At 37.6% G+C, this 23910-nt stretch overlaps 2 protein-coding genes across 2 annotated transcripts; both read right to left on the bottom strand.

Moving 5' to 3' along the window:
- Positions 1-299: 299 nt before the first annotated feature.
- On the bottom strand, positions 300-8292 carry LOC140230082 (transmembrane protein 218-like). Its single transcript, XM_072310291.1, has 4 exons — positions 8212-8292; positions 4587-4751; positions 3853-3952; positions 300-2555 (listed from the first exon to the last, which is right to left on the bottom strand). The coding sequence occupies exons 2-4, from the start codon at positions 4688-4690 to the stop codon at positions 2415-2417; spliced, it is 345 nt and encodes a 114-aa protein (XP_072166392.1). The 5' UTR covers positions 4691-4751; positions 8212-8292; the 3' UTR covers positions 300-2414.
- Positions 8293-21022: 12730 nt separating this feature from the next.
- Positions 21023-22849, bottom strand: LOC140229699 (NXPE family member 3-like). The gene is made up of 2 exons (XM_072309940.1): positions 22786-22849; positions 21023-21819 (listed from the first exon to the last, which is right to left on the bottom strand). The coding sequence occupies exons 1-2, from the start codon at positions 22847-22849 to the stop codon at positions 21023-21025; spliced, it is 861 nt and encodes a 286-aa protein (XP_072166041.1).
- Between the last annotated feature and the right edge of the window lie 1061 nt (positions 22850-23910).

The following is a 23910-nucleotide window of genomic DNA, read 5'->3' on the forward strand; positions in this document are numbered from 1 at the left end:
TAACATGTGAGGTATAATGCACCACTGTAAGATTTAAGTTTGCTCTATTGATGGACTTACTTATAATGTTAGCGCTTAACCCATCTTCTGGTCAAACTCTGATGTCTTTATTAGCATAATGATATTTTTTTTTTCTAAATTGATAGTTTTTAAAGTTTAACCCATTTAGGACGGCTTGATTTCGCTACAACACGCATTTCCCATAGACACTTGCCTGAGTACACTTAGGACTCGTCCTCGCAAGTTAAATGGAGGAACGACACTATGCCACATGACAAACGGGAAAGCAATGTCAAACCAACAATAATTTCTCAGAAATAAGAAGTGTATTTACAAGCCCAAAATCTCTATGATACATACATTTTATGGATGAATGAACAAATTTACATATGACTACAAAAGATAAACATAAATGTTCACCATCTGTCTTACACCTCATCACGGTTTTAACTGCCTGCAATAGTACTGTAAAAGTGGAAATTTTCGCGCATTTCACGCAACCCGAAACTAGCCCGAAAATAAAAGCAAGCGAATATTTTTGCTTACCATATGTTCGAGTAGTTGATGTCTTGATTCCGTGGAATTAAAAACATACTAAACTCTTCTTACCCTGCCGAGCGCGAAAAATTGGTCGCGCGAAAACAACTACTTTTACAGTACCAGCTGCCTTTATCCAGGCTTTCAACAATTTTAGTGTAAAAGTGTACTGAATACATGTACATGGCTTTGTGACTCTGACTTTCATCTATTGGAGTTCTTTGGTTATTGTGGGGGAAAAATTTAGTGTATGGGGAAAATAACTCCAATTTAAAGGACAAGTTCACCTTCATAGACATGTGGATTGAGTGAATGCAGCAATATTAGTAGAACACATCAGTGAGAGTTTGAGGAAAATTGGACAATCCATTTAAAAGTTATGAATTTTTGAAGTTTCTGCTTAGTCACTGCTGGATGAGAAGACCACTACAGCTTGTGATGTCACATGTGTACAACCATATAAAGAAAGTATAAGGAAAATTCAAGATATTTTCACTTTTCTCGCATAACATAAGAACACTTGACTTCCCTCTTTCAGAAGGCAAGGGGAATGATATTACTCTTAACAGACGTCAGTGATGAGTCGAAGAAACATGCACTTTTTTCAAAAAGTAACATTTTGTGAAATTCTCTTCATACTTTCCTTACATTGCTGTACGCATGTGACATCATACACTCTAGTAATCTTCTCATCCAGCAGTGATTGTAAAGATACTTTAAAACTTCATAACTTTTGAACAGATTGTCTGATTTTCCCCAAACTTTCACTGATGTGTTCTACAAATATTGCTGCATTCACTCAATACACAATGTGTATGAAGGTGGACTTGTCCTTTCATTACTATACAGTAGTAACATCCCCCCCATTCTGAATACATTCAACATAAGGCTCAGTGGTATCATGCGTTACATCTGTGGTATGCAGCCACAGTAAAGCAAAAAAACAAAAAAAACAAAACAAAAAAAAAAACAACACAAAAAACACACAAAAAAAAATCACACTATGCAAGTCTGTATGATTTCATAGCATGCACTTGTGAAGTAAGAAGCAGGCCTCTATGCATTACAGTGTACCTGCATGTACTGGTCTTGGGCTCCTCAGTCACAGTACCATGAAAGTAAATTGCACACTGTAGGATTTAAATACACAAATGAATATGTACTGCATGTATATAAACTTTTCGATGGTGGTAAAATCAATGTGGCACTTATGTTAAAGACAGAGAATACGAATGGGATTCTGTGTAAGTTTTAGGTGTATTACTGGTCTAGAAAGTGTTCTTGTGTCTTGGCATTGTAGATCCTGTGTATCATGGAATGGGACAGACACAGTGGTCATCTTTGACAGTGGAGAAACAGCTGTCCCTGCAAGTGGTCCTTGCTCATCTGGTCATTTCAGACACCATCTACCGGCAATAAATAATCAAACACCATCCAGGCTGATGCGGTTTGCTGACACGACTGCCTCACGGTCCATAATATGACATCATCACACAACATAGAGTGGTACTGTAACAGTGCCAAAATATTGCCTCGTTATCATTCGTGCCATTGCTCCACACTTTTGATAGGCAGATCGACGTATTGGAACTTCAGGTGAGAGTGAATATCATAGCTGCAACCCACAGCACCTACATACAGCAGGTAAGGTAGAAACTTGGAATAAAGAAATCTGATACAAAAAAAAAAAAAAAAAACCAGATATGAGAATATTCTATGGTCTATACTGTTATAATTTCACCCCTTCCTGTAAGACTTGACTAAGCCGTGGATACAGCAAGATGTTTGATAGTACTGCATCAGCGAAAACCTTTGCAGTCTCAGATCTCTTTGAACAGTCTTTCCGCTGCACATGAATCCGCTGCTCTGTCTCCACCCTATAATCTCTTGCTCTTGATGGGCTTAGCGTGGATGGGTTCCGTCCAGTGCAGCGAGAACATGAAGACCAGGGAGAGGAAAGCGAAGAGGCCAAACAGGGTCAGCATGAGCACCCGGGGGATGAATGTTTGGTCTGTAATCTGTTGGGAGTCGAACGGAGATTTTACAATGTTAGCAACAACAGCAGCAGCAGTAGTAGCAGCAGCAGCAGCCAGCAGCCACAACAACAACAACAACAACAACAACAACAACAACAACAACAACAACAACAACAACAACAACAACAACAACAACAAGAACAACAACAACAACAACAACAACAACAGCAACAACAACAACAACAACAACTTTTGAGGGACAGGGAGATGGCTCTCAAAGAAGACAAAATTAAAACAAACTTACTTTGTCACGTTTGTAAAATCTTACCATTTGAATTCCTGGTACATGACTGAATACACACCTCTTAGAATGAAAAGTGACTGCCTGTTCAAATTGTGTTCGCTTTAAAGGTAGGGAATCCCATTTGCATGCCTTAAATGAAGAGTTGTATGAATACAGTGGTATGTTGAAGAAAGTACCATTTTAGAAACTCCCATAAAGTATTGAAAGTGGAAGGTAACATTTAGTACATTTTTATTGACCGTTAGATTTTGAATTGAATTTTTTTCGGGGCTCACCGTAAATTCCAGTACATTACTAGGCTACCTTTGCAGACCCATGCACTGCATGTGTGTCCATCATGTATATTTTGTGAAGAAAGTTCATCAAAACTTATAAACATTTCTATATACATTCTTGCCACACACTCTATACGTTATTACATCAGCTCTTATACTTTTAGATTTGTGTTTATAGATAAAAAAAATACAGAAGACTGCAACAAAAAGGCTTAAGTGTGGCTGACACACAGAACTACTGAGTAGTTGAGTTTTGTGCATTATTCACATTGTAGATAACTGTTGACTTCCAAATTTCTCAGCAGTGGCCTAAACAAGTCCACTGAGGTTCATATTTAATGTTTTGCTGCATTTTGGGAGGTCTGTAAAAGGTATCCCCTACCTTTAAAAAAAAAAAGCAAATCTGTTATGTTAGTTAAAAATGATTTGAAAAGAAAAGAGTAAAACTTGATAAGCACAACACAGAAAATTTGATCAAAATCAGATATAAATTAGGGAATATATGAAATTGTGCTAAGTGGATAAGATCACTAAACCATTAATCACAAGGGTCCTGCTTCAAGCCCACAGCACTAGTTGTTGTGCTTTTAGGCAAAGCACTTTATCCTGGTTTCACAGTCCCTGGGAGGGGACTTTACACATTACAGCCATTGGTCCTGAGATTATTTTGCGTTATTGCTTACAGGCATTCATTGCTCTTTTAACAGCCATGTGAACAAATCATAAGTCAAAATATGAAAATATTGAACATCATTCTAACCTTATTTCCTTCAGGTTCTGGCACACTTCCCTCTCTTGGAATAACAAGTAAGACGATGGTGATGATGGTAACGAGGAAGGAAAACCCAAATGCTGCTCCCCTGTGAGAAAATACCATATATATCGGTAGTAATTAAAAGACAGGTAGAATATGGTCATGTCATAATTACTGTAAAATGAGAAATATTTATGGCATGAAATTTTTGTGAATTCGAGCCGACGACCTTTTTTGAGGCATGATTTTTTGTTGTTGTTGAATTACCACTTCCATTCACTTCATTTAGTGTAGACAAGAACTTTTTCGTGCATTTTAATTTCGCGAATCTTGGGTCTCACAAAAATTCATGGTTTTACAGTACTCAAATGTGAATATAATGAGCAATATGAAATATACCCTTTTTGTGCAATTTGCCACACTGCAGAAATATCAAAGTGAATATTTGCAAATGTCGAGTAACTGCTGACTTTTTTGATGCAAAGGCGGACATAATCTTGCTCACAATTTTACAGATTCAAGCTTGATATGCTTTCTTGGTTATCAAAAATAAAGAGACAAATGAGTGCATTACATACTCAAAGCAGAAATAGTGTAAAGCAACTTTACCAAAATGATTAAAAAAAATTGCATTCTAAGAAGATGAAGAAAAGGGAAATGGAGATGATGAAGAGTGAAATGAATAAAAAAAAGAAGATATGAAGAAGGAGAAATAAAGTAATAAATGGAAGAGGACAAACCTCAGATTATCGGCCCTTGACAAGACTGCACAGAGAAGAATGGCTAGGGACCAGAGAAGAGCCAGGACAAACAGCCCAGTTCCGATGCCAAATATGAGAGCCATCTTGGTTGCCGTGAGCTCCTCTGGTGTGATACATAGGCTGTCATCTGGTATTGGCTTTCACCTAAACCAGTGTACAGGAAAGACAGATAAAGATACACTGACTGGTGTCTGTTGTAGACCTGAGAATGAAAAATGAGCATTAGTGGCAGCCTAAGGATTTTCTCTCAGCACAAACTGGATATCGAGTAATCAATATCCGGCCTTAGACAAAGATAGCTGGGTATTGATATACACACATTAAAAAATGTAACATTGGTGTGGTTTCTTACATTTAACAGTGAGGAGTGTATGACTATATCTATTTACTTTGTTTTATCAATTTATACTTTTTATTACTATTATCATTTGCAATAGGATGTTATCTCTTGCAGTAACAATTTTTCACTGTTTTATCTGACTAAACATTGCAATTGTTGCACATGTTTGGAACAAAGTGAATTCACTACTGAATTTTACTTTAAATATTTTTTTGTTTGTTTTTTGCCCAGATGAGTTACTGCATCACCAGCCAAATCAAAGACATTAGACATAACCAATTCATTTCCCTCAATACACGGACAAAAGGATATAATGACAAACAACTCATTATCCAAAGACTCAAACTCCAAGCATCTCTTCAACTGGAGTCTCCCACCTGGATGCCCAGCAAAGTGGAGACTGATCTGACAAACATGTATACGCGCTCAATACAATGCAGGTAGAGTACATCGTGAGGGGCAGGTGCAGCGTCCCCTGCAGCCAGAGTCCAGCTTTTATGCCGTCTGATCCTGTCTTAGCTTTATTTTAGAACATTATTGACATAACTAAAACTTGATAAGGAAACTTGATAAGGAAAACGCTAAATTTTACAAAGGAGAAAATATATCTTTTATGTGGAAAACACATAGCTAGAGTGGGAGAAAATCAAACTCAAGTGCTCAAGGACAATGGGAGATTTTATGAAGATGACCTCACAGACGCCAACTCTCCCGCTTTCTGTGGGAGAGTTGGCATCTTTGGTCATCTCCAAAACCAGAACCACTGTGCTAAGGGGTACAGTCCTTCCAGACATCATACATCTCTGGAACAGTATGAAAGCAACTATTGATTCCTACAAATTTGCCTCTCACCCCCAAACCACAATTGGCATCTGGCACCAGTTACCAGCCTGGTAGTGTTATACTGCCCTATCACTACAGCTACAGTTGCTGTTTTCCAGGACACTGCCCTTCCTGCCATAAGAGCGTTGAAACCTCCTGTAAGATGTAAGGTTCATTCCATTTGGGGCGCTAGCCTAATGTATTTCGCATCCATGTCATGTAGACCACATATCTCAAATTCCACTGAACCGAATTGCTCCTAAATCACACACACAGGACATTCTTTCATACTACATGTAGCTTCTTTAGAATTGAACCATATCAGTTGTTGGATAGCATCATTAATATCAATGCCGACTTTCAAGTCATTGCTCAAAACAAACTCACAAGATATTGTGACATAGAGTCTACAATGATCCGAAATTGAATTAGCCGTTTTTACTTAATCATTCTAGAAACCCGATGAAGTAACTACCAGAACACAGCGACAGGGCCAGAGGCCAATGGCCAGAGGCTACAGAGATAAAGTGAAAAGTCAATGTGCAATGACTGGGGGAAGTAAAAAAAAAAAAAAAAATAGTTGAGAAATGCACAAGTGTATGTGTCTGCATCTGTCCATCTGTCTGTGGTGTGGGCATTCTGTTTTACTGAATAATACTGGATTAGGAAACTGCATTTCTCATCCGACTTCATTTATTTCAACTTGCCACAAATAAAATGTAAATTTGAAATTAGTATAGAACCTAGATTCTATTATCATTTACAGTGATCTTTGGGTAATCGTGTAGAAATGCACACCATGCACACCTACCATTTCCTTCCTTAATTTGTCAATAAAACTTTTCGTGGCTATCACAAATGTCAAGAGGAACCATATCTGATGGTTTCATGAAATTTCATAGCCAATTACAGAAGAAAAGTAGCTAATTTTGACTCAAAAGTACGCCGATCGACGGCTGTATCAGCGTAGCATGATTGATGATCGATTATGTGGAAAAGCGATATAATGATGATGATCGATCGTTGTAGTCTGTGATACAGCCGCTTGTTTGGTGTTTAACCACAATAATTACGTCGGCTTAACAGTAAAAAGTTGAAAAAAAGAAAGTGATCTCGATGCGTCTGTGTTTTGTTGTTTTAGTTAATTTTCTCCTGTGTGCTGCGTTTGACTGTATACAAACATTGTATCTGTCAACATATTTTGCTGACTGAATGATGGGAGGATAATATGTGTACAAAACAATAAAAGATAATAAAATGGACCTTACTACAAAACAAAAGCAAATATTGAGGTTGCAGTTCTTGTAGATCTATACATAATTAATAAAATGAAATGGAAAAATGAATAGCATTATACTATCATAAAAACAATAATTTATACTATAAATTGAACTTATCAATTAAAAACATAAATTTAATACCATTTACCATCACCAGAAACAAACAACAAATCCCCTTCCAATTTAACTTCCTCCTCATCTTCTTTTCTCTCTCTTTCTCTCTCTCCCTCCTTCTAATAGCCTTTATTTACTCTTTTCTTCTACTTTTCCTTCAACCTCATTCTTTTCCCTTCAACACTATTTCAAATTAAATCATCAACATTTGTCATAATAAAATCAATACTTGCCACAATTTCTAAAGAAAGGATGTCTAAATCCTGGTATGAATAATCTGTATCAATGATTTAAATAGTGATAATCATGATAGTGGCAATGAAAAGAATGAGAAAAAATACGAAAATGAAAGTAGATCTAGGGCCCACACGTATTGCACAAGTCGTGTTAATATTGTTAGTAAGCGGCTAATTAGAGACTACCAGAATCGATTATAATCGTTGACATCATTCTCTATGCAATCGATGCATTACTTACTACGTCGGAACTATGATCGCGACCGACGTAGGCCTACTTTTCAACTCCGATTTCTCATTTTTCTTCCCTTTTCGGCTTTCTAATTCTATGAAAACTCTCTGATATGGTTCAATTTAGCATCTCCAAGAGCTACACAAAATTTGATTGACCAACGGCGAAGCGAACGGTAGGTGTGCATTTCTACACGATTACCGATTTCATTGTAAAAATATAAGACAGCACCATCACCTACGGTCACAGCACATCCCATCCCAATTTGATATGGAAAGAGCAGCGGCAATTAGAGCGGCTTAGGGATTATCTCGCCAAGGTTCAAGCCCCATTGACATGATTGATGATTAAAATTTAAGCCTAGTAGTAGGCCTACTAGATCTGTAGGGGTAGGTTAGGTAGTTTGTTTGCGCGGCTGTCGGCAGGCGCACACAAATATTCCAACGGGTGGGACTATATAAGAAAACCGCTCTGAAAGTGATGCATTAATTACGTCTGGCTTCCACAACTTTGTGCTGTAATTTCTACATAATTTAACAGTTGTAGGTAAAGTGTCTTGCCACACACGTAAGTAACTCACAACTTTCATGCTGACTGTCACCGGATCTCGTCGGTTTTCCTCGGAATGCGCTAGCTACGCTACGGCTCTCAGCTGTAATAACTACAAATGGGGCCTATTGGTTATAATTATGCAAAGAGATTTTCCCCAGTGGTGGGTCTATGGGGATCGGGGAGGAGAAAAATCTCTTTGGTTACATGTAGTAGTACCGTCGTAGGCGGCGGCCATAAATGCCTTTCCCATCCTGGGAAAAAAAATATCGCTAACCGGTGTGATACGGTTGATGTATGGGTCTTACGTGGGTAGCTAGGGACGCCGAAATTCGGGGGCCGAACTCTCTCTTACAAAAAAAAAAAAAAAAAAAAAAAAAAAAAAAAAAAAAAAAAATCGAGTGAAAATGTTCACTTTCACTCGTTTTCGAGTGACCTTAGGGATCATTTCAAAATCTTCGAGTGATCCCTGAGGGATCACGCCAAAATGAGTGAAAATGAACGTATTCACAAAAAAAAAAATCACAACAATTTCACTCTACATTCACTCTTTTTTTTGTATTCACTCCTTCAAGAGTGAATATTTTCACTCGATTTTTTTTTTTTTCAGAGAGAATGTGACCCACCTGTTCTGTCTTGATCTTTCCACAACCCCAGCCCCCTCCCCCTCACCCGCCACTGCAAGTTCAACGAGATTTTTAAACTCTTAATGTTTGCTTTGTGTTGATCAGTAAACTAGACAGCTTCCTTTCAATTTGTCAAAATGTGTACATTTTATATTTCTATAGACGTCTAGTCATCAGTGGCCGATCAAAGCGAGGGCACAAGATATATCGACGCGCGCCCCCTCTATTTTTTTAAATCTTTATTTTCAAGAATCGTACATTGAACGTGCATATTATATAAGGGTCTACACTGTTAGTAGCAGTGCGAAGGAAATTGCAATCTGCGCCCCCTCTAGTTTCAAATCCTTGATCCACCACTACTATTTTACAAGAAAATTTGTGAGTGAATTACATCTTCAATTAGATGGACGGAGCAATAAAGTAAAAAAAAAAGAAAAAAAAAAAGAAAAAAAAAGATTAATGTGCTCCCGTGTCTTCTCCATGCATATTCCTGTTATGCATGTGAGACAAAGACCCTAAGCGAAAATCTGTAAAGGAGGATGCAGGCCAGAGAGATGAGATGATATACTTAACTGTACTTGGCATATCTTAATTACAAAGATCACAATAATGAGGTAGTAAACCGAGTCCAACAAGCCACCGGGCTCTCAGTGAAGACCTACTGTCAACTAGTGAAAAAAAAAAACACTCAACAAAACAAAAACAAAACCCCCAAAACGTAAACTCGAATGCTATGGGCATACAGTGAGATCATCAGGACTAGTCAAAACATCTGACACTTTGAAAGGAAAGAGAGCAAGAGGAAGACCAAAGAAGAAATGGGAAGACAACATACAAGACCGGACATAGGGCTCACACGGGTAAATAATTCCCCATAGAGACGTGTGTTAAAATTCAAAATTCTGAAAATTCTGAAAAATAGCTGGAAGAAATGAGATGTTTCATCTTCACTAACCTGGATACGTGAGCTATACCCTGTCATCCATCAAATTTCCAAGGCAGGTTCTTCGGCTCAAACTCTGTCCAAGGGTCCGCAGAGCCAGACTACGAGTTCTTTTCACTAAAAAAAAAATCACCTATTTTCCGTACAGGCATCCAATGAAATACAGTCCCTTCAAATTTCATGAGAAAAGTTTTCATCTCCAAACCAAAATGCAGTATGTGGGGAATTCATACTCAATATCTGCAGCTATTCAGTTTTATGCCAAACTGCATTCATGATTTTTAATCAAATTTTTTCTTCATTTATTTTGGTATCTTTGGTACGAATTTGTGAAGGGGTCTGGGACATTCCATTTTATTTACAGGTGTGAGCCCTATAGAGAGGCACAAAAAGAGGCAGAGGAGAGGGAGGGATGGAGGAAACTGGCTGCGAAGTCTTCTGTGGCGTCCCCAACGGTCTTACGGCGACTACGGGAAATGTTCAAGATAATTATAGGCCTTTGTATTGAACTGCTATAATTGGGACAAAACTATGAAAAGAAAAAGATTCAATGCTTTACTTTTGTAGGGACTTATTTTGAACCATTTATTATCAGTGTTTTCCCCCTTCTGTTATAACATGTACCACCCCTCTACACACCAATACATCAACCCACACTACATACATATTCACATCCACATGCATCCACGCACCCCACCTATCACAGACACACCACATATCACATAACATTTTCCCGCTCTTTTCACTTCACATCCATTGGTCCCTGTAATACTGAAAACATGTCAAAATCACCCAAGCCTACACATCATTTACATATTATGAATATTTAGCTGTAACCCTTTTTTCCTTATTTGCATGTTTTGTTATGTGGATTCTTTATATGAATATTCATGTTACAACCTGGATTTTCATGTGAACTCATGCTAAATTACGAAGAATAAACTGGCTACAAGTTAGTTAGCCAGGGAACCCCTTCCAGGTACCACGTGTGTGCTGCTCTAGTCTGCTGTTGGTGTACTTGTGATGAGTGCTAGAGAGCTGAGTGAACCCGAGCCTTAAGCCCCCGTTCCACTATCACGATTTGGACCCCGATCTGTCCCGATCTAGTAGATCGGGAGAGAGCGGCAAAAGCGTACGGGGATCGGAAGCATCGTAGCAGCAGCGTGTGGAGGTCGGGGTTGGAGCGGGCAGTTTTTCAGATCGGGAAGAAATTTTGAACCGGTTCAAAATTTCTTCCCGATCTCCCCGATCAAAATTGACATATTTTCAATCGTACAGCAAGCGGGGAGAGCGTAGTGACAGCGTAAACGCAGCGGGGAGAGCGTAATGACGGCGTAAACGCAGCGGGATGAGCGTAACAAGGTCTTTCTGAGCGTAGTAACATCGGCACAAGAACGGGAAGTAATTTTAGCTGTAATTTTCGAAGAAGAAGAAGAGATGAAGAAAAGGAAGAGAAGAAAGCAGCGAAGCAGCTACCCAAAAGGCGAAGAAAGAGAGACTGCACGTGATGCTGAAAGAGGAGGAAGAGGACATAGCAGAATTTTGAAGAATATGAAATCATCTACAACTGGAGGAAGACGGACTATAAAAGCAAGGACATCAAGAAAAAATCCTTTGAAAAATCAGCACGTCTTTGTTTACACAAAGCATTGCTGCAAAAGAACCGTGAGTTGAGGAGGCTCTTCAAGTTCAAGTTCAAGTTGATTTATTTCACTTCCAACAAACAAATAATAAAAAAATACAAAGAAACGCTCATATACACAAACGTCATGAAATCATTACCCCAATGCGATGAACAGAATAACATTGTAAAAGAGATACAGGCAAATTATCAACAGAGATACAAATAACAGTTACGTCACTGTGGTAAATGCATACAAAATATTGATGGAAATGGAGGGGACTGCTATAAAAGCAGAGCTTGTAGTATTAGAATGCAGTCCACTCATAGAGAAAAATATATAATTGCAAAAAACAACAACAAATTTCCCTAAGCGGTAGCAAAAAAAAAAGACAGACAGAGTAATACACACATACATGCACACATACGGACGCACATTAACAAACACATGGCGGCTCTCTTGTAAGGAAAAAATTGATGAGAGGATAGAAAGATATAGTACATGTAGTGAAGAAGGTAGTAAGTCCGAGGTGGACAAGGGGGGGGGGGGGAGGAGGAGGGGAGAGGAGAGGGAAATGGTGGGTCATAACCAGGGCACTGGAGGCACAGAAGCATGGGCTCGCTGATGAAGAAAGAGTAGTGAGAATAATGAAGCAACAACAACTTTGAAAATCAAAAATAAAAAAGAAGAATGAATCTTCGAGGTCCACAGTATATTTCTTCGGTTCTGCATGCTAATAAGTTGACTGACTGCTGACCCACAGTCGAATCGGGGTACATCGGGGCACATCGGGCACTTTTCAGCTCTCTGAACGGGGTAACAGCGTGATAAGATCGTATAGATCGTTCAGAGCGTAGATACAGCGTGCATTGATCGGATGACATCGGCAACATCGCACTAACAGCGTAGCTACATCGTTCTAAAGCGTACCGGCAGCGGCAGAGATCGCAATGTCTAATTCCCGATCATCGTAGTAAGAGCGTAGTAAGCACTTGGTAGTCGTAACTGCAGCGTACTTAGAGCGTTCTAACATCGTACTGTGTCCAGATCGGCTCAGGTTTTACCCAATCCTTCCCGACCTGAGAAAATTGTCAAATCGTAGCGAGAACGGCATAGTGGAACGGGGGCTTTACACTTTCAAATGAAGAATTTGATTTTTTTTTTTTGGCCACAGATGAACACGTTATTATTCCCAAACAATATACTATGAAGCTGCCCTTTTTATTATTTTTTGTTGTTTCACATAAAATTCATCCGAATGAATACACGGTGCATTATGCGAGTTAGTTTAAAAAGTGGTATACCACCATTGTTGTGCTCACTTCGTTGCAACTGGCTGTAGATAATTCTTGCTGTTGGCGTACGTTTTCATTTCCCAACACTTAACCCAGTCACTTCCGAGGACAAAAAATATTTCCTAGTTGTCCAAATCGCATTATTATACATTTTACTGTTAACATAATGACACTCTGTTTTCCCGTCTGCAGCATGCTGACATCGTGCAAGTGGTTTGTCAATACCATTGTTCTCCTAATCTGTATTTGAGAAGAATCTGCTATATTCCCGTGTATTTTTGCCTCGTCTTGTTTTCTATTTCTTTTTTTTTTTTTGGACGGTCCTTGATGTTGTATTCGTGCTCCTCATTTTTGTCTTTACATTCGGTTCAATAATTTGATCTTCGCTTAACAAGCTTGCTTTTAAGTATAGGTCCATTATAAATATCTTTAGCACTAGAATTATACTTAGATTCAAACTTTCATAGATTTACCACCATCGACCATGGTCTGTATTTCTGCAATATTCTATTGTGCATCCCTAATAGCTAGATAATAATAATACCTATCATGTATCATTTTACTTTGTCATATTTGATGTATCTATCATTGAGAAAAATGAAAATAAATTGAAATTGAAATTGAAACTGGTGATAGAATCCAGATGCGGGTTTCCAGGAAAGTATGAATTGCATAATAAAGCATGCAGAATGTGATCGGGGGGGGGGGGGGGGAGGGGGGAGGGAAGACGCTATCATGCATTTATCATCATACGCATGGAGCTGTGCGCATTCAATCTTTCATTGAATTATTCATTCTCTTTTTATCAGCTATCTTGAGCTTAGTATCACGATGACTAATCACAAATTTTGATTGTCTGCGTGACATTAAGCTCAAAAGCTAGTAATAAAAGAATATCTATTATCTATCACAATGATTATGTCGGCGATATATTCTTATGCAAAGTATGCAGAAATGATTGAATCACAACTCGTTCATTAATTTTTCATTGCGATCAAAATTTCCAACCAGTCATTGTGTGTGTGTGTGTGTGCTGTGTGCGGTTGTTGATGATTTAGCGACTTACACCCCTTTGTCCAGAATATTTCTGTAATATTGCAGACTGCAATGACGTGCGGGAAAGTACCGGACATCTTTGAAATGGGGGGAGGGGGTTTTTAATGGCGTCGCTTTTTCTTGAGTCTCTTTAGTTGCATCTAGATTTGGATGACTGATGTGTACAATCCTCTGTCCGTACGTCGCTATGTATTTATATCGACGTCTACGCTTTATAGGCCTACGTATCATAAATATAGATAGATATAGATATATTATATCTATTCACTATTATTATAGGCTATTAGATCTATACTAAGTTCCCAAATTAGTCAGTTGATTCATGGACACTTTTACTTTCTTCAATCTGTTCCCACTTAATATTACTAGTAAGTGACTAGTAGCATGAACTACTCATGCAAACGTGTGGAATGCTACATAAAATATTCTTTTTAAGTCCGCAAGGGCTGAAACATCAAATACAAATACCGTTTCGTTTGTCTGTTTTTACTCTGAATACATTATGTATAATGAAATTAACATGGACAAGGTCTATTTATTTTTTGTATCGCATCTGCGTATAGTTTTGTCTATTAATTTACTATTTCCAACGTATCATATTGTTGTACCCGTGTTTTCCTAAGAAAAAACCAAACATATAAAGACGTACGTAGCCATCAAAGATGAGCCCACGAGATTTGACTTTTGCTGACCCCATTCGGATGCCCTTCTCATAGTGTATAACAAAAGATGTTGCGAGCCCATCTGCGCAAGCTCCGCACGTCCGATCGATATTTTGCATTGTTTGATGGCACATGCAGTTGACCATCGAATATAAACCGCTTGACTGCGTTCGCACAGGCGGATATTAGAACCAACTTGTCTCTTCTCTGTCGACGGACAAAAGAAAAAATAAATCTCGTTTTGCGGGCATTGAAGCTCTCGGAGAATTGCGAGGAACGAGTTAATCGAAGCCATATTTCAAGATACGACTTACACTTTTGTATCAAACGAACTGTACGAACAACCTTCCTCAATTCTCACATGGCAGTCGATACACTGATGACCTAGATAAATTCAGTTGTGCATCTTCCTTTTTCTCCACTCCATGGTTTCGATTTCGACCTTAATAATGGAGGAAAAGGCCACTACGCATTATTTGGAAAATCGTCTGACTACGCTTTCTTTTAAAGATCTTGTGAATGGCGACCTTGTGAATGTCTTTGTAAGGCTGTAGTTCTGTTGTTAGTGTTCGATGCGTTATATTTTACTTCTGTCTACCCATACATACCATACATGGTTACATTTTCACACATTATTGATATTGGTCTTGAGGGGAAAGCATATTACAAGGTTTGTTTTTTAGCTTCCCCTCTATTTTCAGCATTACGTAGTAAATAACATGTATATACATGTTGTATTATTTGATTCTTCTTTATTTCATGGTGTTTATTTTCGAAGAATATGTATTTTATGTTCATATAATTGTTCTTTTCTTGTGATATGCTTGTACATTGCCACTCTGTTGAAAATAAAATTAACGAAACGAAACGAAAACAAAGGACTGCTTTACACAAAATGAGGTGAGACACTGCTTTTGAAGTGGCAAATATTGGAATTCCATGACAACTCTAAAGAAATACAACATTCCCATCACAATGTATAGTAATGTAATTAAATTACATGTTCATTTATGAACATTTTCCATTCTATCATCGAAAGAGTCTCTTGGGTATAGATGGATTGCCGATTTCCATGGATAAGAGAAAGAAAGATAAAGAAAATATACGGTCTAGTAATGTGTTCTATCATTCATGGAATACGTTTTCAAATTGCTTAATTTCAGTTCACAGTTAAATTTCGCTAATGATTATTTAGAGAGAAAGGAAGCATCGCATGACAGACTAAACACGTGAAAATGGAGCAAGTGCAACGAATTCCAACTCATATCAGTTCATAATATCATTTTACATAAAGCAAGTGTAAATATTATCAAAATCTATTTCAGTTCAATTCTATTTTTCTTTTTCATTGAAATTGTTTTCCATTATTACACAAATATTGTGCTGCAGCTGTTTTTTCCAATAATTGTCACCCTCGATACAAATGTAATTGTATAGATTCGCAACTGCTCATATATCAGTATACAATTTAACAAACATGCCAGAAAAAAAAAAAACAACTATAGTAGGAATCGAACCTGCCATCTAATGCTTTCTGGGCAGCGACAAAATAATCAGTGTATCCATGGTTGCCGGTATTGACACGGTGAAAATACCCAGACGCCGAAATTCTGACATTGTTATCCTAGAATATTAGTTCTTCAGGCGGACAAGGCTTATCGTACGAAAAAAAAGAGATTAATTGATCAAGAGGAATGAGCTGTTTTATGTGCTCTGCTTCATTTTCTTTTTCAATGGTTGCCCTCTGCCCTCTATTCAATCGTACATTTAAGATCCCAACTGCTGATCCACATTTCCAACAACATGCGAACATTTTCAGACATTGTGAAAAATATAGATAAATCAGTTGCGATCTGATACAAATACATTTGTATACAGAGGGTGACAATTGAAAAAAAATCATAATCAGCCATATCACCTCACTGCATCAATAATTTATCTTTTATCACATAATTCTTTTGAATACCAGTTACAATGATTACAAAAATCAATGTAATACGCAACAGAAACTCATATTTAAAATCGGAAAAAGAAACATCAACTATGAAGTATATTTCATAATTTGGACCTTTTGAACAAAATCACTGCTTTGTAGGAAAAGTGAAGCCCGCGAATAAGACAGATTTATTATAATTGCTGTTAATTTGCCCATACGTCAGTACATACAAAAGTTTATATGTCAGTATGTGAAGCTTATGTCGCACATAAACTCGAATGCTTGGCAGACCTGAAGACAATTTAACAGAAACAGGTTAATTTTTATCAGACAAATATTTCAGTTATCGCAATAATCGTATACGTAAATTAGAGTACCCCTTTTAACGTGGAAATCCACAGTTCTTAGATATTTCTACATAAAGAAAAGTACAAACAATTTAGTAGAAACAAGCACATGCATGTCTACAGTATAATGTGTACAAGCAATTACTTAGCAAATGTGAAATCGATGTACACCGTTCACCACAGCAAAAACGATAATTTAAAAGCTTAACTAGACACTAATGTTTGTGCATGAACTACAAAATGAAAGTCACTTCAATTAAAGAGCAACAAGAAAGAGACATTCTGAAAACTCATAAGCTACTGATATAGTGCCACGGTTATCATTTACAATATAGGATTCAGGAAGTACTGACAAAAACGAACAAATACAAAACAAAATGTGATATGACGACATATTCCCATCGACATATTTTGAGTTTTTCATATCTATTAGACTTTATCATTACGAAAGGAAATAATATCTTTCTGTTAATCAAAATCTACTCTTTTACGTTGCTTGCCATATACTGATGATGAGTCACATAAATACTCTTGTCCCCTATGACAACAAGAACAATAATCTATTTTATAGGGACGATTGTACAGATTTATGCTGAGAAGATACGATATCAACGTCACGGGGATTAAGATGTCCTATGTGCCAAAATGGTTTCTATTTTACATCGGAATGAAAAGCAATATTTTCTTTATTGATTTTTTTTCATAAACTTGATTCGTAAAAATGAATTATTTCTCGTACAAAAATCACAGTGAATACTGTTTATGAGCATTGCTACAAGCTGTTGAATTTGAAGTATAACTAGAGTGAAAATAAAGCTCATTCTGCATATGTTTACAAAAAACAACAGCAACAACAAACAAACTCAACAGTATAATAGCAATCGTTCTGTTTGGAAATTTTGACAATTTCGATCTTGTGTATAGCATTTACAGTATTGTACTGTATTGTACCGTAACAGTATTGCATTATAAAGGCATTAACCTTGCTTCCATTTATACATTACTCTTGTAAAAACCTATATGAGTATATTGTATTATAATACTGCACGTGCAAAGGGATTGCACAGAAAGTGGACTGAACTATTTGAAAGAGCTGAATGTCCTGAAATACCTCATGCATTAGAAATACAATGAACAAGTGATGAAGTCAGAAAACATTGTCATTTTTGTTTTCAGCAGGAAATGAATAAATTCAATGGCATATACACGAAATCATCCAACTCACAACGTGTGTGATACAATCACTTTTCACCCATTATACCTGTAATTACGCCATCACCATGAAGAGGGATTTTGGGTTTATTTTATTATCTACACTATACATAAAAAGTGACAAGTGAAGATCAAGTGAATAATGATAGAGCATTTTGCCAAATATCAACTTTGAATACAACCAATGTCAGGTTTCTACCAACCTTTAGGAGTGGACGATAGCTTGCTCACAAATTCTCTTTGTTGATAGAAGCTTATAATATTTCTTGTTGTTGTTGTTATTTATTACCCAAAACCGTTGATTTTTTTTTCCCTGTCAACTCTAATTCCTTGACTGTGGATTCTATGCTTTTACAACTACAACGTTGACACGCACTGGTATCGAAAAGACGATAGTGCATGAACACTGCTGATGAAAAAAATATCAAACATTCCAAAAAAAGTATTTATTGTGGATGGCTATCAAAAAAAGAAGACTAATAGAAGTGAAAATTGCAATAAACGTTATATTATTTCAACAATGAGATACATACAAAAAAGGCACTTGAACCAAACATACTAACATGACTAATGATCTGTTATGAACCTCACAAGGAAGTAGATCGTTCTTTTTCACGTTTCATTGATTTATCTCCTCGTGATGATTACAGGGTCATCGTCAGATTTACGCTTGCTTGTCTTTTTTATTATCATTTTTTTTGGCAGTTTGAAGTTACACTGAGAGTGCAATCTTTGCTGAAACATCTGTTTCTTTTCTTACACATAGTGGGTGCTCGATGTAGGCGATCTTTTAGAGGGATGGTATAATATTGGTTTTAACTTTTTGCGAGATACCAAGAAACCACTTATGAAAAGATACAGAGCGTACCATTCTAAGAGGAATTCAAAGTGTATTAGATGAAAATTGGTTTAGGAATGGCTACGACGTCATCCCCCCCAAAAAAGAAGTAAAACAAAGCGATCCTAATAGAATTGCTCTATTTTGGATATCTCAGCAATTTCAAAACCAATTTTTATGAAATGAATGTTGGATCCCTTTTGGAATTACATGCTCTTTCATATTTCATGAAGAGGTTTCTAATTATCTCGCCAAAAAAGAAGAAGTTAGAAACCGTAAGTTAGGTCTCAACCAAAACTATACGACCCCTTTAAAGGGAAATAAATGATTTCCTGGTATATTGGAGTCATAGGATGGAGACATGGAAGGGGTGGGGGTGCGGTGCGGGAGGGGAAGTAATTATTATGAAAAAACGCAACGGTCAAACGCAGCTGTATAAAGCAATTATGCACCAAAACGTTTACGGAATTAACACATGTGACTTTCCATTGGTCCTGGGTAGTTGTTGCAGGTAATATGAACCTTCTTGGTATGATAAAGAGTATGGCTACGCAAGGTAACTGATTTATACAGTGCACATGTGGGTTCTTTGTGCTCAATGGAATAAGTTTGTTACCTTCCCCTATTTTATGCACAACACAGCATCCTGTGGCAATGACTGTTACTATCAATAGTCCACAGCTATCAGTTCATATTCTCCTGCGTATCAGGACAATTACCCCCCCCCCCCAGGAAATTACCCTCCGTCTAAATACTGGTTAGTGATAAGGTTAAAATAAAGATTAGAGTTAGGGTTAGGTTTAGGGTTTGTTTGGGTTAGGGTTAGGATTAGGACCAGGATTAAAGTTAGGGGAAAGGTCTGGGGTAATTGTCAAGGGGATAATAGCCGTACAACCATTCTTGTGATTATGATAATAATGTTAATTAATGCTGACAATAGCAACACAATGATAATAAACATTATTATTATTATTATTATTATTATTATTATTATTATTATTATTATTATCAATATTATTATTTTACAGCGAAACCCTCGACTCCTTAGATAACATGCGATAATTTATTTCAGGTTAAGTTTGACCGAAATTGGGAGAGCTAGTCCAAGTGAAACTGTATCACTTGCAACAGTTCTAAACATTTATTACATCAATCAAACCCCAGTACGTGATCATAAGATTATAATAAGCAATCATCTTTCTTTACACTGTTCTGAAGGAAAGCCCAACGGCAATAATAATCTGAGCCAAAAGGCCTCCGCACATCGAGCACGGTAACGACAACGGTCCTGTTTTTTGCTATGGCGTGCCAAAAGGAACCATGTCTGGTTCTGTAAAAAAAAAAAAAAAATCAATAATTTTTTAGAAAATCACCAAAAATTTTACTCTTATGTCAAAATCGAGGTGAAGATTTATTTTGTACTATAGCGGGGAAGTGATATTGTAACAGAACCACACATGGTTCCTTTTGACGCACCAATAGCAAAAAAACAAAACAAAACAAAACAAAACAAAACAAAACAAAACGAAACGAAAAACTAAAAAAAAAACAAAACAAAACAAAACAAAACGAAACGAAAAACTAAAAAAAAAAACAAAAACCCAAAACCAAAACAACAAAAAAGGACCGTTGCCGGTACCGTGCTCGTTGTGCGGAGGCCTCGCGCGCACACACACACACACACACACACCCATCCACTTATGAGCATTATGTATACTAGTAATATATGAGTATCTGAATATGAGAACGACCCAAGTCCATGGAAGACCACTTCGAGTAAACTTAAAAACATTTCATTTCTTTTTTATTTGTCCAATAATATTCCATTTAACTGTGATGGGAAGGCAACACTGAATATACAAATAAGAACATATAATTATTATGACAATTAATATTTACATTAATTGTGGAAAGGCCATTTTGTGTGATGGACTTGGGTCGTTCTTTGATTCATATACATGATATTCTGCTATAGAGATGAGAGAAGGACGAGAGAGAGAGCGCTTAAATATGAATGTAAGAATGACCGAAGTCCTTCATTCTTACGTTCATATAAGAGTTAACTCATTTATTTCAGGCACTTCCGGGAGTAATTAGGATTTATCATTTATACACAAGATGAATCCATGCATAAGCTACAATTTTCCATGTCAAACTGAATTTGGCCAAAAATTGGAATTGGGTCGTTCTTATATTCAGGTCTTCATATACATATATTATTTACAATGATATAATTATACATGTAGGCCCTACCTATTATGTAATATTTATGTAACACGTGATATAAAGTATAAATTATATCATATTACGGACATATAAATGAGAGGAAGTTATCAGTGAGACTCCGAAGGACTTTGGGACTGGGATGCACGCCGTCTGGATAATTTTGGCTGACTGTCACGTCCCAAGCATCAACGAATGCCACGCGAGGATAATCCGCGAATATTTCTCTCATCTTTTCATCGATGGTCTTGATATACCACTCACTATTCTGGAGAACATGAACAATATGCCCGTATTCTCTTGTATTAGCGCTCTTTATCACGACGAGCGTGTTCGGACTTTTGGCATGCAGTCTCTTTATGGCTGCTTTGATATCTCTCATGCGACGTTCGTACACTTCCAGGGAATATATCGTAAAATGTGTGCCAATTGATAATAATATAACCGTGTGGTCATCAACTTCTAGGTCGTTTAGTCTGTTGACGACGTAATGAACTGGGTCTCTGCGTAAGAATTTTGACGGGCGCGCAGGGTGTCCGTGAAAGTTGAAAGTCATAGTGATATTGTTCTGTACATCTTTAGCGATCAATGGACCAATAATAGACTGAGTGGTATCTATCGGAATATTCCCTTTAAGGCTCGGGTACGCGGACGTAAAAAATATGTAAAACTGCCTCGCTGTCGAATCTCCGAATATGCGGACGGATTTGTGGCTCAAGCACGAGAGGGTGGACTCGGCGTTGAATCTGCGAATTCGACATTGGTCCGAGTACCAGACGTCGTTATGAAAAAATCCAGATGGAATAGTGTTCTTAAGGTGCTGTCCAGGCTGACAACCGGGGAGAGTTTCTTCGTAACGGGTCAAATTATTTCTCCAATCTGTAAATTTGACACAGAGAAAAAGAGACGAAATAGTGCATATTGGAGAGTAAAAACAGATCACACTTCGTGCTCTTATTCTGAACGCTTTAGCCAGAAATCACTTCGATATTGTAACGTTCAGTTAACATTGTGACATTGCAGTTTCTTGACCTCAATGCAATGATTTGAGAAATCATTATTGCAGGCAAATGTTCTGGCATTACAAGCGTGTGGGATTACTATGTGTCAGTTTTGAGACAGAAAATGCAGCATGCAAAGTTTCCGAAACAGTAATAAATCGGTAAAAGATTTAGAATTCATGGTTAACATGGTTAAGCTAGAGCTAGTTCTTTCATTTCATTTTGCGGAGGAAATATGAAATTCCGTATCATAAAAACCATGCCCAAATTCTTATTTCACACCCGATTACAATGTCATTTTCCATCTTTCTTATATGTTTGAGCAGTCATACTTTCCTAATGCCTGGTCACCTGCTGGCCGCCCTCAACCAATCAGTATACATCCTCCTTCATCATTTTTTTGCCTCGAGAGTTTCTGGTTAAAATTACCGTGGGCAGAGGTAAATCCAAAAAAAGTATACTATTCACTGAGGGGTGAAGCCCCATGAGTGAAGGTACCATAGCCTATAATTTTGACCAGAAACTTTCAGTAAGGCAGAGTATTAATTGTTTTATATTTTTATTACAAATTTCAATATAAAAAGGGAAACATGTGAGGTAAGAAGTTGTGTGGTGGATGCGATGTTGTGGAAAGATCCAACACTGACCTATGAAGCAGCGCACGATGTCAGATTTGCTTCGTGACGTTTATTGTTTTGTTACTTTTTTTAAAAACATTTTACAGAGTGACGGTACGAAGCAGTGTTTCTGAGGTCAGAAGTATCACAAATGTAAGTGGGTCTCCGTTGCTTAAGTGGATATGTCATTGGCTTGGAGACTTGTTGGCGACCTGGCGGCCACTGACGTTGCGGAGACGTCTCGGCGACGTCTTGGCGGTGTCTCCGAGGAGTCGCGAGAAAATCGAACATGTTCGAGTTTGTTTGTTTGTTTGTTTGTTTGTTTTTTCAGCGACTTTTTCCAGTCTCCCACCTGGTCTCGGAGATGTCTCCACGACGTGTCCTCGACATCTCCTCAGTTGTGGCCGAGCCTCGAAGACTTTTTTTTTTTCCCACGACGTCTCGAAGACGTCTCCGCGACCAGAGGCGACCTTCCGACGACGTCCTTACTGCTTCCAGGCGAATAAGGTGTCACCTTGTTGGAGACATCTCGGGCGTCGGCCTGGAGTCGCCTTCTTGTTGAGAGGACAAGCCCCCCCCCCCCTTTTTGTCCTCTTGAGCCGCACGAGTCGCGGCGACGAGATAGGCATTAAACCACCGAACAAGAGTCGTTTCATCTACGTTTACTTATTTCAATTTTATTTTGAAAATCAATATGAAATTTATAAAGGCCCGGCCCCTATTATAGAGAAATGTGGGTATGTATTGTGTGCTTGTGTTTGAACATGTGTTCATCAGCTGTTCATAATTGTGCTTAGTCTCATTTAATTTCTGAAAGAGAAGAGAGTAGTGTAGAAGAGCAGGTACATAAACCCGTCTAGCACATATTTCATCGAAGATATCATACGCACCTGTCATATCACCGACAACCTTTACAACTACACGAGAACTCGTAAGCAGTTTCTTGTGTCTGCAAAAAAAACAAATCACACAGATTAAAGCTAATAACAAGGGAACACGGGAAGGATGTATGTTTTGCAATTGAGCTTCACGTTCATGATCTGCAGTCTTATAATTATTTTTGTACAAGTTTCCTGAGGTAACGGTAACTTTTTTTTTCTCTCTGACAGGAGTAGTTAGTGTATGTATCGCAATGATTCTATTGGAGATCGCTGTAACCCATAGCAAATATACGTGAGCACCTCCCAATTTATGGGACCTTGTGACAATGATGTTGGTTCGTGTATTATTACTATCACTTTCTATTTTTTCTATGTTAAATATACTGTATCTTTAATGAAATCAAGTCAGGTTACATGTTTCTCAGGACAACACACATAATACACATACTCTGTGTGATCCATGCAATAAAT

The sequence above is a fragment of the Diadema setosum genome, chromosome 6 (genome assembly GCF_964275005.1).
Source record: "Diadema setosum chromosome 6, eeDiaSeto1, whole genome shotgun sequence".
Lineage (NCBI taxonomy): Eukaryota > Metazoa > Echinodermata > Echinoidea > Diadematoida > Diadematidae > Diadema > Diadema setosum.

Coding starts and splice junctions, on each gene's coding strand:
- LOC140230082 (XM_072310291.1), bottom strand. CDS start 4,690: ATGGCTCTCATATTTGGCATCGGAACTGGGCTGTTTGTCCTGGCTCTT. Junction 3,953..4,586: donor TCAAGGGCCGATAATCTGAG/GTTTGTCCTCTT, acceptor ATTTTCTCACAG/GGGAGCAGCATTTGGGTTTT. Junction 2,556..3,852: donor CAGAACCTGAAGGAAATAAG/GTTAGAATGATG, acceptor GACTCCCAACAG/ATTACAGACCAAACATTCAT.
- LOC140229699 (XM_072309940.1), bottom strand. CDS start 22,849: ATGTTCGATTTTCTCGCGACTCCTCGGAGACACCGCCAAGACGTCGCC. Junction 21,820..22,785: donor CGCCGAGACGTCTCCGCAAC/GTCAGTGGCCGC, acceptor TCAAATTTACAG/ATTGGAGAAATAATTTGACC.